Source organism: Paramisgurnus dabryanus, chromosome 20 (genome assembly GCF_030506205.2).
Source record: "Paramisgurnus dabryanus chromosome 20, PD_genome_1.1, whole genome shotgun sequence".
NCBI lineage: Eukaryota > Metazoa > Chordata > Actinopteri > Cypriniformes > Cobitidae > Paramisgurnus > Paramisgurnus dabryanus.
This window is the reverse complement of record NC_133356.1, coordinates 18385606-18401065: the sequence shown is the minus strand read 5'-3', so window position 1 is coordinate 18401065 and position 15460 is coordinate 18385606. Positions and strand designations below refer to the sequence as shown.

Genomic DNA, 15460 nt, shown 5'->3' with positions numbered 1-15460 from the left:
GCACCAGGGCTGTAATTGTTTTTTAACAATGGGCTTCTCTACAGCGCTGACTTGACATTTCTCAGGTGAACTAATTATTAAAATGGAATTCTTCATGCAGAACTTCCTCGTTTAATAAAACAGATGTACGACACGCATCTCAAGAAGGAGTTTAATCATTTTCTCCTCACCGTGAGCCAGGTGAAATGCCTGAAGGCCCTGCATATTATTCCAGGTCTGCGATTTAGGATTCCTGTCTTTGCACGGACAGTTAAAAATATGGAAAGTTGCATTTACTTTCTATGAAAATAATAAAAGAGTGTTTGCTTTACAGATTAAACTGTTTTATATGCAAATATTAGGCCTTGTGCATTGTACAGTCTGCTGTATATTCCCTGGTTAGTCATTACTGAATCAGTTGCTATGGCTATTACAGCCACACTTGTTGTGCATGAAATAACCCCTATTAAAATTTATTTCGACATGATTTGCAAATGCGCAGTAGATTGCTCGGTAACAGCAAGCTCTGTTTCTGAAGGTTATTGTAGCAGTAATATCTAAATGCCTGTCATCAGGTCACTGAATTAGTTCTTTTATTTGGGTGATTGTAAAAGTTTATGTAACAAGTAACAAGACTAAACTCCTGTATCGATGTTGTAAGATTACTGGCATACAAGTCCTATATCATAGTTATCAACAGAGTACACATTTGTGTTGCATTCACTATGTATGGTCTTGATTTTTCACTCAAGCCTGCGGATTCAGAATTCCCTCCAATTTTCCTTTAGCTCATAAATATTCATGTGGTTGTTCTTGGGTCTCTGATGTAAAAATATTCAACGGGCTGTCATGCTATATGAATACACATACCAATTATTTCCATTTTCTGTTGTTAAGGGGCGTCATCCTTTGCTGAGAAGAAAAATAAAATCGAATCCGACGCGCAGACCATAATTTGTTTGATTAAATTATTTGTGATAATATTTGCCTGAGGCAAAGGCTTTGTAAATCTTTTCACTTCAGCATTGAAATGTCGTGAGCAATAGATATGAAACAGGCAGCACACAATAACAAAGCTAGAAAGATTCAATGAGATTTGGTTTGGAAAGTAATCTATTTAGTCAGTTGCAACAAATAATGAAATTGCTATTATGAGGTAAACTAACTATTAATAGTTGTATACAGTAATGGTTCATTTGCAAACCATTGTCAATACAGTAGCTCAAATTTAAATGATCTAATAATGATCCAAATGCAGTTTTGTCCATAAAATCAGTTATTAAAATTTCCATCAGGGATCTTAGATGCACAGTAGTATTTATTAATATATTCATCACCTTGTTTCATCCCCTCTGTCATACACACTGTGTTTAATTCACAATATACTGTATTTATCTGACAATCTAAACCTATATGTCACTTGACACCTATACATTTTCCTTTTAAAATCAAACTGCTGTGCATTTAAGTACCGAATCTTATTTTGATTACGTTTGAGAGAATTATAAATCACTCAGTTTTTGCAAGAACCACAATGGGCCGTTAAACAGAAATACAGCTTATTGGATGCCATACGTCAGGATATTTCAGACGTTCGCTCTCTCTGGCCTTAAGCCCATGTTTGCTCATATTTCAAGCAGAAATGATTAGCTCTGAGAAATCGGTATAGACTAAGCGTGTGCCAGACAAAGAGGTTTCCAGACGAAACCACAGACAAAAAGATTTTCAACCATCCATTTTCTGTTCCATTCTTAAAATGTGAAAACATATTCGGCTGTTGGCTCAAACACAGATCAGTCACTGTCGTGAGGTGTTGGTGGTTGTCAATTGATAATGAAGCCGAGTATTAAAGACCTTTGGCTGTCTGCTATATTAATTACTCTTTGCTGGGCTCTCTAACACTTGATTTATTTCCTGTTAGCTTGCTTAATATGAGCAGAGTTAATTGTGCTTTCAAATGAGTGTTGAAATGTAACCATCAAGCACCATTAACTAGAGCCTCCTCCAGTTATGCACAGTGGTTTGTAAGTGCATGTTAAAGTCAAAAAGGTCAGACGCAAGGACCTTTTGAACAACACATTATTGTTGTTATCATTATAGTGTGTGATATCTTGGCCAGATAGTGTTGCATGGATGCTGAGGGTTTTTTGCTTTCCTGTACAGTATGTAACACATTGTTGCATGCTTTTACTGCCAAGTACTTTATGTCTTGCTTATGTAATGTATTTGGCTTGTCAAATTTACCACATCAATAAACACTAGAACATCAATTCCTTTTGGATGTAAATTTTCAGTTCACTATTCACTATTTCACTGTTTTCAGTAGACTAAAAGCATGCGTCCTCGTTTCCGTCAGTAGTAAAACCAAGTATTCATTTTGCTCATAATGGAATGACCCTACTAAATGATAATGTCACAAACTACCCCTCAATGCTAAAACACATTTCCTATGAAAGCTGTTGCTGGTGTGCAAGTGTGATTGACATGTTCTGAAATATGCTGCCTCTTCATCCTCTGCTGCTTAAGATAGCTCTCTATCAACAGGCAATGTTAACAAACCGGTCAATTAGTGAGAAGAGGACAGATCTCTGACCTCATTACTAGGAGACGAAAGAAATGGAAGGAAACTTCTGTGTTTGATCACTTGAACAACTTAATCCCTGGCATAATCCTTAACTTTAATTTAGTCTAATCCTTTTTCATACGCATGAAACCAGAATGCTGTGCAGAATTTGAATGTAAGTAGAAACAACAGAATCTAAATGCTTTCTATTGCTTGCCCAGGTTTTTCTGACAGATTGGGCCTAATTAAATTTAGCAAGTGTTTTGAGATATCTGAACTTTACACTAATGATTCATTTAGCATTTAAGTGGAGTTTGTATGCATCAGCATACACTTTTAAAACTGTTTCTTGGATCTAACTCAATAAAATTAAGACAACATTTTCCAACAATTTTTGCAAGTTTATTGAACTAACTGATATTTTGAGTAAGGACAACTTAATAATATGGATTTCAATGAATGCGAAAATATTAAGTAGCATTTTAAGAAAAGGCCAATAAATTAAGTAATCAAGGTAAAACATAACAGCATATTATACACAGACATAATTAAAGGACAAGTTCGGTATTTTACACTTAAAGCCCTGTTTTCAGATTGTTTATGATGAAATAAAACGGTTTTGACTGAAATTTTGACATATGCGGCTGCCCCAAGAATTTTCGTGTGTTTGTTGTTTCACCTCCCACCTCTATAATAGGTTTATAGGTGCACCGAGTGGTCAGGGGTGTTCACTAATATGCTCACACAAAAATCGCTGCAATAGATGCATTCCAACAGGTGTTTTATCATTCGTTGTAAACTTGTGGACCTATTTTTCCAAACGTCTCACACCCGTATGTTCTTCCGTCGAGAGCTTGAATAATAGACACTCCAGCCCAGTTGGTGGCGATAATCCGCCTTTGCTAATTGCAAGAATAGAAACAAAGTTCCCGGCGCGGAGTAATACCGTACCTCACAGCACATATAATACAGGTCGCCTGAAAAATCCGCTCCCCTTCTCCCTCTCATAATGGGAGAGGGAGAGTGTTACTGCGCCGAGTCGAAGTATTCCCAAAAGTGCTGTTCCGCCATACAATATAGTTACCCTTTTAAATCCGCTTAGAAAAGCGCTACGTTTTATTTTGTGCCACCATACTTGCTCGTCTAACAACTTGTCTTAAATAGGAAAAACGTTGATGTGTTTGGTCACTTCTAACTTTATCTCTGTTTGATACCATTGAATGAATGGGGCTAAGCTAAATGCTATCAAAGTGTTGCAGCGCTCCCCAGCGCTTACATGCACGCACTAAGATGATAGAGGGATGTATCAACTCTTCTTAGTTAAGGTAATAACAAAGTTTAATATGGAAAATGGATAGACTATTCCTTTAAGTTTTTTCAACTTTAAAATGTTCACTTTGAGAAAATTTAAGTTGAAAAAATAAATCTATTTTTAGGTATAACCAATTTCAGTCATTTTTATGTTGATCCTACAGTAACTTTCACCTTAACTTTCACCTTAACCTTTACTTTCGACTTTCACTTTTTATACACTGTAAAAATTCCTTGTTGCATTTACATTTTTAAGTTTAATCAACTTGAATTGACAATTAATTTCAACTTTCTTAACTAGTGAGGAGTTGCAATATAATAATAAAGCTAATATATTAGAATTAGTTATTTTACTTTATTTTTATCATTTATTTGTCTTTACAAAGCATATTGTGCCCTATTGAGGTATAGTGTAGTTTTATGCAGGCAAAATTACTGTAAATAAGCAAGTTCAGATCCAAATGTTTAGATAATACATGTATAAAAACCAAATAGTTGTAAAAAAAAGGTTAAAGGAAGTTTTTGTTAATAGAATCATGTAATTTAAGCACATACATTACCACATGGCTTTAGTCCATGACTTTTTGCTTTAAATCATCAAAAAGAAATAAACATTCTCAAAAATATTGATACGCTCACCCGTTTTATGTACTGTAATTAAATGGACTGTAGAAAGAGAACGTCTCGGGTTACGAATGTAACCATTGTTCCCCGAGAAGGGAACGAGACGCTGCGTCGCCGAAGCTACGCTATGGGAACGCCCTCTGCGTGATTGCGTCTGAAGCACGTATGTCAAATCAGTCCAATGGTCAAGTGACACGTCATAGGCGGGTGACGTGGGAACCAGGAAGCTATAAAAAGAGCACCCAGCAAGCCAACTTCAGCTAAATTGTGCCGAAGCAAGGCGAGACAGGGATGCAGGGAGTATGGCAGGGAGACGCAGCGTCTCGTTCCCTTCTCGGGGAACAATGGTTACATTCGTAACCCGAGACGTTCCCCTTCGAGGGAACTCGAGCTGCGTCGCCGAAGCTACGCTATGGGAACGATGTACCAAAACACCATACTACCAAATGCCTGTCTGTGTGTAAAAACGCGCACAGCTTAAGACATGAGCACCTGGGCTCCAGGCGTAGCACCAACATCTAACTCGTAAAACCGAACGAATGTGAGCGGAGAGGACCAGCCTGCCGCATCACAGACATCCTGCATTGAAGCCCCTAGCCATAAGGCCTTAGAGGCTGCCATACCCCGGGTAGAATGAGCCCTGACGGCGATAGGTGAAGGCCGTCCAGTGGTCTCATAAGCCAGAGAGATAGTCTCAACTATCCACTTACTGAGTGTCTGCTTGGTCGCCGGCAGGCCTTTCTTGGGCGAGCCAAAGCACACAAACAGTTGCTCAGACCTCCTCCACAAAGAAGATCTGTGAACATAGGCATCCAGTGCTCGCACTGGACACACCAAGTTAAGCTTTTCCTGATTCCTATCCCTAAATGGGGGAGGACAGAGGGCCTGAAGTACGACAGGTCGTGGCACATTAGTCGGTACCTTAGGCACATAGCTGGGCCTTGGGTACAAGAAAGCCTTAACCATCCCCGGTGCGAATTCAAGGCACGTAGGGGAAACCGACAGGGCCTGAAGGTCACCCACTCTCCTCAGAGAAGTGACTGCCAACAGAAGTACTGTCTTAAGTGCCACAAACTTGACTGGAACGGTCTCAATGGGCTCAAACGGAGCCATGGACAGACCTTCCAGCACAACGGCCAGGTCCCAAGCTGGGACCCTGGGTCGGACTACAGGCCTCAGCCTCCGAGTGCCACGAAGGAAGCGAACCACCAGCGGGTCTCTCCCAAGGGATTGCCCGACCAAAGGAACATGGTAAGCCGAGATGGCCGCCACATACACCTTCAGTGTAGAAGGAGATAACCCTGCGGTGAACTTTTCCTGCAGAAACTCCAAGACTGTACCAATTGGGCAGTTCACAGGGTCATGCAGGTGTTTGCTGCACCAGGAAGTAAAGACTCTCCATTTAAAGGCATAAAGCTTCCTCGTGGAGGGAGCTCTGGAGTGAAGAATGGTCTCAGCAGCCTCAGCTGAGAGACCAGATTCTATGAGTCTGGCCCCCTCAGTGGCCAGACCCACAGTTTCCATAACTCTGGACGGGGGTGAAGAATCGAACCACCCGCCAGAGAGAGGAGATCCCTCCTGACGGGTATTTCCCAAGGTGAGCCGTCGAGGAGGGACACCAGGTCCGAGAACCATATTCGGTTCGGCCAGAGTGGGGCAACCAACAACAAGCGGACGTTGTTGAGACGAACCCTTTCCAGAACTCCCGGGAGCAGAGCGATCGGGGGAAAAGCGTACAGCCGTAGCCTCGGCCATGGCTGAACCATGGCATCCAGACCCAGCGGTGCTGGATGTGTGAGAGAAAACCATAGCGGACAGTGTGTCGTCTCTCTGGACGCAAACAGATCCACTTCCGCCTGGTAAAATCTCGTCCAGATGGACTCCACCACCTGAGGGTGGAGCCTCCACTCCCCGGGCCTCAGCCCCTGTCTCGACAGGACGTCTGCTCCCTGATTCAGACACCCGGGAATGTACACTGCTCTGAGGGACAGCAACTTCCCCTGTGTCCACAGAAGGATATGCCGCGCCAATTTGTACAAAGGGCGTGAACGCCAACCCCCCTGGTGGTTGATGTACGCGACTACCGACGTGTTGTCTGTCCGGACTAACACGTGATGGCCCCGCAGGTGAGGGATGAAACATCTCAGGGCGTAGAACACTGCCATCATCTCTAGGCAATTTATGTGCCAGCTGAGCTGTCTGGCCCCCCATAATCCATGAGCCAGATGGCTCCCCATAGTTGCTCCCCAGCCTGTGCGGGAAGCATCCGTTGTCAGCGTAACTCGACGGAACTGAGCCCCCAACATCAGTCCTTGGGAGAGAAACCATGGTCTCTTCCAAAGATCTAAGGCACGAAGACATCTGCGCGTGACCTTGATCAGACGGAACGGGTTGCCCCTCGGGGAAAACCCTTTGGTTTTGAGCCACCACTGTAGCGGTCTCATGTGAAGCAGCCCAAGGGGTATCACATTGGACGCTGCTGCCATGAGCCCCAACAACCTCTGAAATTGTTTTACAGTGTGTGACTGGCCTAACTTCACTCTGCCTACAGCCAAAAGAATGGATTCCACACGAGCAGGGGACAGATGTGCCTGCATTGTCGTTGAATCCCATATAACGCCAAGAAAAGCTGTCCTCTGTACTGGAGAGAGCATGCTTTTCTTTGCATTTAGCCTTAACCCCAGCTCTCTCATGTGGGTCAGCACAGCATCTCGATGCTGCGCTGCCATACTCTCTGATTGGGCTAAAATTAGCCAATCGTCTATGTAGTTTAAGACACGGATGCCCCGGAGTCGTAATGGAGCCAGCGCTGCATCCATGCACTTTGTAAATGTACGGGGTGACAGAGATAGACCGAAAGGGAGAACCCGATATTGGTAAGCCACGCCCCCGAAGGCGAACCTCAGGAATCTCCTGTGTTGCGGGAGGATAGATATGTGAAAATACGCGTCTTTTAGATCTATCGTCACAAACCAGTCCTCGGATCTGATTTGTGTGACGATCTGCTTTATAGTTAACATCTTGAACTTTAGTTTTGCAACAGACCGGTTCAGATGACGTAGATCTAAAATCGGACGTAACCCCCCGTCTTTCTTTGGAACTATGAAATAGCGGCTGTAAAACCCTGACTCCCTGTTGTGAGGAGGAACACATTCTATGGCTTCCTTGCACAAGAGTGTTTCTACTTCTTGTTCCATTATTAGAGCCTGCCCAGCACCCACTATGGTAGATAACACGCCGTTGAATTGGGGTGGCTGGTTGCAAAACTGAATTTTGTAGCCCTTTTCTATTATTTGCAGAACCCACTGAGACACGTTTGGCAGGAGTTTCCACGCTGCCAAATTTTCTATAAGGGGAACCAGCCTCTCGAGACTGGCTTTTTGTGTACTGCTTAAACTTTTCCCGGTGCCCTGAACCAAACTGGCAGGGTTCAACCTGGGTGATATTAATGCCTCCCTCCTCGGAGAGAGGTGTTGCGTGCCCCGCGCACGAGTCACACAAGAATATGAAGCCGCTGTGCCCCGAAACACACACTGCGGCGGGGTTAACACACTGGCATCCCGAGGGCATCGAGGAGAGACGGGCACCGTGTTGTGAGGTGACTGCCGGCTCTCCCCGATTGGGGGCTGCCCTCGGCTTGGATGATGTCTGAGCGCGACCGCCCGAACCCCAGTTTTTTTGAGGGGGACCACGAGTGGCAACACTATGCTTTTGCGATGCTCTATATGATGTCGATGGCTGCTCCCGCCCAGCAGCCCTATAATCAAGAGCACGGCGGGGGAGATAGCGTTCGAACGCCGCCGACTGCTTACGAGCCTCCGCAAATCTCTCGACGACAGTATTACCGGCATCGCCGAAGAGACCGGAGGGCGCAACGGGCGCGTCTAAGAGAAAAGCCCTATCTGAGGTTTTAAGCTCTTTAAAAACATCAGACGTACCCCCCGCCTCGGTATCCAAATCTTTAAGTAGTTCTGCTTGGTACGCCTGTAAGACAGCTAAGGTATGCAGTGAAGCCCCAGCCTGCCCTGCAGACTTATAAGCTTTACCCACTAAAGATGAGGTTAACCTAACCGGTTTCGTGGGAAGCGAAGGCGATTTTAATGATGACGCCGCAGCGGGGGAGAGATAGCTCGCAAGCGTCTGCTCCACCCGGGGCATCGTTAAATATCCGTGCTCACCCATCCCCACAATGTTGGAATACATGGTGGCGTGAGGGGTATGGACACGGGCTGAATACGGAGCTTTCCATGATCTCGACAGCTCGCTGTGGAGATCAGGAAAGAAAGGCATGTTGCGCCGCGAAGGTTGAGGTTTCTGTTTTAAAAAGCGCTCATCTAACATACTCTGAGGACGCGCGCTCTGAGTCTCCGCCGGCCAGTCTAATTTTAAGCGAGCCACGGCATTAGTAACAACCTCCATCAAATCATCGAACGCGGGGGACGAATGAGAAGGCTCCTCAGCGTCCACCACGTCGACAGACATAATATCGACTTCCTCGGACGACGATAAATGCAAATCTGGGCTCCCACCCTGGGCGGAAGAAACCGCAGCGCGTGCTTCCGAATCCAGAGACGGGGCACTAGATCCCGCGGGTGAAGGCTGAGAAAGGGGGAGACCCGTCTCAAGCTCGTCCGCGAGATCTAGTTGTGATCCCCACGATCGCAGCTTCCGCTCTGCCTCGGCAGCAGCGGGGCCAGAACCGTGGGGAACACGCGGCTCCCCACCCTCCTCGAAGAGTGCGAGCCGCGAGCGCAACGTACGGAGCGGCATCCTATCACAATGTGCACAACCACCCCTCTCAAGAGATGATCGTGCGTGTTGTGCCCCGAGGCACATAACACAGAGATGATGCGAGTCCTCGCTCGTAATGAAACGAGGACACGGGGAAGCACACTCCTTAAAACTTTGTTTGGACTTAGACATGATAATGACACACACTCGCTTGCTGAGGCACAAAGAGCTGAAGTTGGCTTGCTGGGTGCTCTTTTTATAGCTTCCTGGTTCCCACGTCACCCGCCTATGACGTGTCACTTGACCATTGGACTGATTTGACATACGTGCTTCAGACGCAATCACGCAGAGGGCGTTCCCATAGCGTAGCTTCGGCGACGCAGCTCGAGTTCCCTCGAAGGGGAATGTCCATTTCCTGCATAACCTAAATCAAGTTAAATGCTGATGTGACATGAACAATAGCCTATTGGCCAAAAATGGATGAACATCAATATTTAAAAACTGCACACTTAAAGCCATTTGATTTTAAGCATTAAGCTTAAGCCTTAGGCATTAGGTATAAGATAGTGTGTACTCCTGCCGGGCAGCTCATTATAAAGACATTATGCAGATGCTTTCATACCAAAGTGAAGAAATTCAAAAGTGCCGCAGGATTGCCATTAGGCCAAAATGGTCAGTTTTGATTATTTGATACTTTTCGGGCTTTCTTTTGATTTTCTGAACAGGTTCACTACACATTTAGTGTGCTGTGTAGTGTGATAATTGGTCAGTATATCAGTGACAGCTAAAAAAAAAATGCAAGAATTTCCTAAGACCCCATTATGAAGTTTTAATCTGTTTATTGTTTCATTTGTCAGTCATACTGTATCGACCCAAGCATTATCCACTTGTCTTCAGACATGGCAAATGAGACAATTGTCGTTTTACTCATTGATCAATATTTTCTGTTGGACATGATTCATCTGTGCCAGACCTCCACTCTGGGAGTATATTTATTAGAGAAATCCTTTGCAATGTAATTAAACATTGATTTTTCAACCCTAAACAATTAGAACGCTGCATTGAGCCTGATTTAGTCCTCCGACATCTGAATCTGTGATTATGCTATTGCGTTTTTTCAGGGGTATGATGATGGTTATGATGGGGAATATGATGACCAGAGTTATGAGGCCTATGATGACAATTACAGTAATCAGTCAAAAAGGTATTTATTTATACATTTTGTTACAGAATTGCACTTATTTACTGTACGTGGTTTTCACAAATATTTTTTTCTCAACAGTGTCTCAGAGTATTATGAATATGGACAAGGAAATAACGATGACACCTACAATAATTACGGTAAGAGCATGATCTGCAATCCTTCTAAAGCAACATAGAGTTTTCTTTTTGTTCCCTAAAACATTCATAAACATTTTGGATGATCCACTTCATCACAGCAGTAGTTTATGTAGCAGGCGGCCTGAAACTAAGTCATGGCACATTGCCCGTACCAGTAAGAAACCTCTTATGCCTCATTCATTTTCCATATTGCTGTTAAATGTTTCACAGCTAAAAGGTAAGAAGAAACACCTATTGGCGTTTGCCAGTTGCTAAATCACCCAGGCCCATGGCAGAGCAGCTGCCATCTTACCTTACTAGTGTGCCCCAGGGCTGGGTTTGAGATGCACTTGAAATCATGGACCAAAGCCAGCTGAGAGCTGGAGGCATTGCTGATGCCCACCAAGAGAGTAGGATTGGCCATTCAGTCATTACTTTTCTGTTTGAACATGTGCCCTCGCTGGATTACATTTGATACAGGATTCCCTCTGTTCTTGGCATTTCTACCAATGCCAGTCTCCCATTGTAGACGTGCTCGCTCATTCATTTTACAGTGTGGCAAATTGTACAGCGGAGTGTGCGAACAGGAGTCGATTAATATTTCAACACTTTTTGACAAGAAACCAAGATTTCGTTGTGTTGCGAAAGGTCGTGCTTGTTGTGCAGTTAAAACTGCAAAAGGTCAGAGATAGCTTTCACGGTGAAGAAGAAAATCTTTTAAATGTAATGTGTTCAAGGGAGAGATTTTAGTCTGGTGGTGCTCATTATACAGAATACTGTAATATAGAGTTTTGACATGAACTCTAATGGGTTTTCCCCTTTTCTCTCTGTGTGTTGTAAAAGAAACAGTCATTAGCAACAATGAAGGTTAGGGTTCTTTGCCCTGAAAGCAGACTGATTGTTTCTTCAATGGCCCAGCGATCACATTTGGAGAGGCTAATGGTGCATCGGCTCCCAACACATACTGTGTTTAAATGACAGCAGGGTCATACTGTGAGCTCAGTCAGGAGTTCATGCCTCATCTGATCTGCCTTTGGTAACTGATAATTAGGGCATAGTGACATTGCGTATTTTTCTGAAATATATGACAATGGATCGAGCCAAACATGTACAACTCTGGGTAGGAATAGGGAATTTTGAATCATACAGTCAATGCTGAGACTACATTGAAAATCTGGGATGAACAGTAAATGGAATAAAAAAGAGACCTTGCACCTTTGTAGGTCACTATTCAAAAGAATCAGATTTTTCTACATTGAATAATCCGAGATGATCCTTAGTATTTTTGAGAATTGTTTGGATAATTTGGTATCAGGTTTTTAGTACACTGTTAGAAAGACTGGTCAAAATATGTATCCCAGCGATCACTGGGGCAGTAGCTTAAAAGGTCCTAATACAGTATGTACCATTAGTTACAGATGTATGTATACATTTGGTTTAACCCCTTAAAGGGACACTCCACATTTTTTGAAAATATGCTCATTTTCAGCTCCCCTAGAGTTAAACATTTGATTCTTAACGTTTTGGGATCCATGATCTTCGGGTCTGGCGCTAGCACTTTTAGCATAGACCCTTGGCATTGCGCAAAAACAATAACCAAATAGTTTCCATATTTTTCATATTTAAAACTTGACTCTTCTGTAGTTACATCGTGTACTAAGTCCGACGGAAAATTAAACGCTCTGATTTTTAGGCAGATATGACTATACTCATAACTGGCGTACACGATGTAGCTACAGAAGAGTCAAGTTTTAAATAGAAAAAATATCAAAACTCTTTGGGGGTTTTTTTGCACGATGCTAATGGTCTAATCAGATTCAATAGATTGTGCTAAGCTATGCTAAAAGTGCCAGACCCGGAGATCAGCTGAATAGATTCCAAAAAGGTAAAAATCAAATGTTTAACTCCAGGGGAGCTGGAAAATGAGCATATTTTCAAAAAAAGTAGAGTGTCCCAGTGCCTTCAGTCTTTAGGTTCAAAGTTTTTTAACACAGTATCTGTAAGCTGTTTAGTTGGTCATTTTTTTTATTTTAAAATTCTTAAACAAAAAGAAAAACAAAGGCTAATGTCACATGAAATTACGCCCTTAGGAAAGTTGTCCCCAGATGAATTGTCACAGCATTGTCTTTCAGCCGTTTAAAGAGGCTGCAATCTTTCTTATCTAACACATCATTTGTTTTATATCTCCTCCTTCCTTAAGCTCAGAAATACATAAAATGTTTCGTTTTTAATGAACCTGATTGAAAATGAGCTCTGCATTTCTCATCTGTTTAATCACCTTCATTTTAGCAGAAGAGGAGTGGATATCATCCCGACCCAACCTAAAAGCTCCAGCATCAAGACTCAGTCGAGGGGGCTACAGAGATCACCCCTATGGTAGATATTAAAGGTGCTCCAGATCATCAGATCATCAACCTAATTTAGGAAATAATCTAAAAAAGGCATCTTAATAATTGATAAGTCAATTGTGTTTTTAAACTCACCCCAAACTCTGGAAATCCCAACTAGTTCCCTTGTTTTTATCTGAAATTGTGGATTTAAAATTGAATTCAGTATTTTTTTCGACATGGAATGCTCTTTCCTTTAGTTTTCCATTGTTTGTCCCCCAAATGTAAAGCATGGAATTAGCCTCAGTCAACACTTATGTGAAAGCAAAAATGTCTTCGCCGCAGTGAAGAGACTCACATTGTAAATAACATCTTTCTTAATACTTCTTGATTTGATGACGGTAAATACTGAGTTTGTATATTTAATTTTGATATCAGTATTGGGTTTGAAAGCAATTGGCTATGTAAGTAGCCGCATCAAGTGCTTTGCTTTGTGTGTAGCTTGTATTTGTACATACAGTATAAAAAATGTAATAAAAAGGATGTAAAGCGCCTTGTGCAAGCTTCTCTAAATAGGTGATCATAATTGTTAAACTTGTGTTGCTATAATTGTTAATAAGGATGAGATCATTTTTGTAAAATTAGATAGGTTGTCTAGTACTAAATGCCTGTTTAAGCTGAGAAAATGGCTAATATGTCTTTTTTTATATATATACATATTTAACAAAGAAATGCAACAAAAAGAAACCGTCATTTTGTGTAATATTAGATAAGCTACATTAATACAATTAAACTTTGTTAAATAATTTTTAACATTAGCTCTAAATTGTTCATTGACTCTTGAGTAGTCATTTAAATGTTTAACATGTTAATCAACTGTTTAGATCAATAAATTGAATCTTTTTTAACACACTCTTTAAGCTTCAGCTTATTAAACAAAAATTGTGACCGACTTGTCTGCACTAGCATCTGCACTAGAGAAAGATATGGAGATTGAGGAGGTAAGAACGTCCCCACATTACAATAAGATGTTCCCCAGCCTTTGGTGTTGCGTACTGCGACATGCAGTACAGTCAATTCACTCACAGGAGTGAATGGGATCCAGTTAAATGTAATGCTTTATCTTTGCTACCTACATTATACATATATATTCTTCTGCTCTTTATGGTAATGAACATCAAAAGGCTGGATTTGTGTTGTAATACCAATGCTTTTAAATATCAGCACTATTGAGGCCCCAAAGAGACCTGAACTCTTTTCTGTGACTGTTAGAACTGAATGCTGACGCGTTTTAAGACACCGAAAGGATGACTAGACGTTAAGCAGGTAACCCTAATAATAACTCTAATGTTGCGAATGCCAATCATAAATTAAGTTATTTATACTTCAAAAAGTAAACCTGCCCCCACTAACCCCCAACTAAATGCCTCGGCCCTCTAAATCCACTAATAAAGTTAACTAGTGACAACAAAAATGACTTACTAACACATAAGACAAATCATAACAATCCATCTTTTAAAACAAGCTAAAACTGATGTTTAATACCTGACCAGCTAAACTAAAGATTTTAACCAGAAACGCTGAAAAAGATGGTTGCTCTCGAATCTTATCTGACAGCTTTTGTCCTGCCCCACAAATTGGTTTACTTTTTTGATAGTAAAACACATGCTTTGTCCAACTGTTTTCAATCCATTTGTTAATCGTGCATGCAATTGTAAGTTGGTTTTGACTTGTAATCTCACTCATTGTCTCTTCATTTAGTGTGTTGTGCTAATAGTGCCTCAAAATCCATTCTGAAATAATGTTTATCCTTCCAACAGGTGCCAGTCTCTTTGTAAGCAGAGATGCGGTGGATTGAATCAGACTTGGTAGGTCAAAAAAAGAATTCTTAACCCTATAATCACAACACGTGTTAGACAAACACAAAACAGAGTGCTGGCTTGTTTCAGCGGATGGTTGTTTATAATATGGACAAACCTAGCCAGGGAGTATAAATTATGTGATTAATGAGTCAAATATTTACATGTTCTAGGTTATACAGACCAATGGTTAGGTTTGACCATGTTTTACTCAACCATGGGTTGAGTGCAACTTGCACAAAATCTGTGTTAACCACTCACTATCCAGTTTTTAACAAAAATGCACACCAATGTACTCTTACATTTCACGATTATCAGAATGATTTCAGAATTTGTGGTCCAGAGAACTTTCATGCTATTGAAACAGAGGATGCCAAAGTACATTCACTGACCACAGCATGCGCTTAAAACATTAGCACAGATCTACATCTCTTCAAGTGCCACCATAAAACAAAGCATTTGATGGCATGTGCTAATGTTCTGTTGTGGCACTGCAATTAATAAACCATTTAGCCAAGAAATCCCACTGAGGTATCTTGAAAACAAAAACCCACCGCTGTATGGTGCAGACTTATAATATGAGATATACACTCTAAAAAATGCTGGGATATTTTCAACCCAGCATTGGGTCAAAAATGGACGAGCCCAGCGCAATTTAACCCATGCTGGGTTGTTTTAACCCATTGTTGGGTCAAATATAAAAAAATTCAGGGTTAATTTTAACCCAGCTGCTGGGCTCATCCCTT

General features: G+C 42.0%; 1 protein-coding gene across 5 annotated transcripts in view; it reads left to right on the top strand.

Moving 5' to 3' along the window:
• Window positions 1-15460, top strand: part of khdrbs2 (KH domain containing, RNA binding, signal transduction associated 2) — a 90600-nt gene that overhangs the window by 61081 nt on the left and 14059 nt on the right. For 2 of the 5 annotated variants that reach the window (XM_065296816.2, XM_065296815.2), the window contains exons 7-10: window positions 10330-10412; window positions 10491-10549; window positions 12818-14181; window positions 14676-14723. In XM_065296816.2, coding sequence (XP_065152888.1) covers window positions 10330-10412; window positions 10491-10549; window positions 12818-12915 — 240 coding nt within the window. In that variant the 3' untranslated portion in view covers window positions 12916-14181; window positions 14676-14723. The remainder of the gene's footprint in view (window positions 1-10329; window positions 10413-10490; window positions 10550-12817; window positions 14182-14675; window positions 14724-15460) is intronic. The other 3 variants (XM_065296817.2, XM_065296819.2, XM_065296818.2) reach the window with 3 other exon arrangements.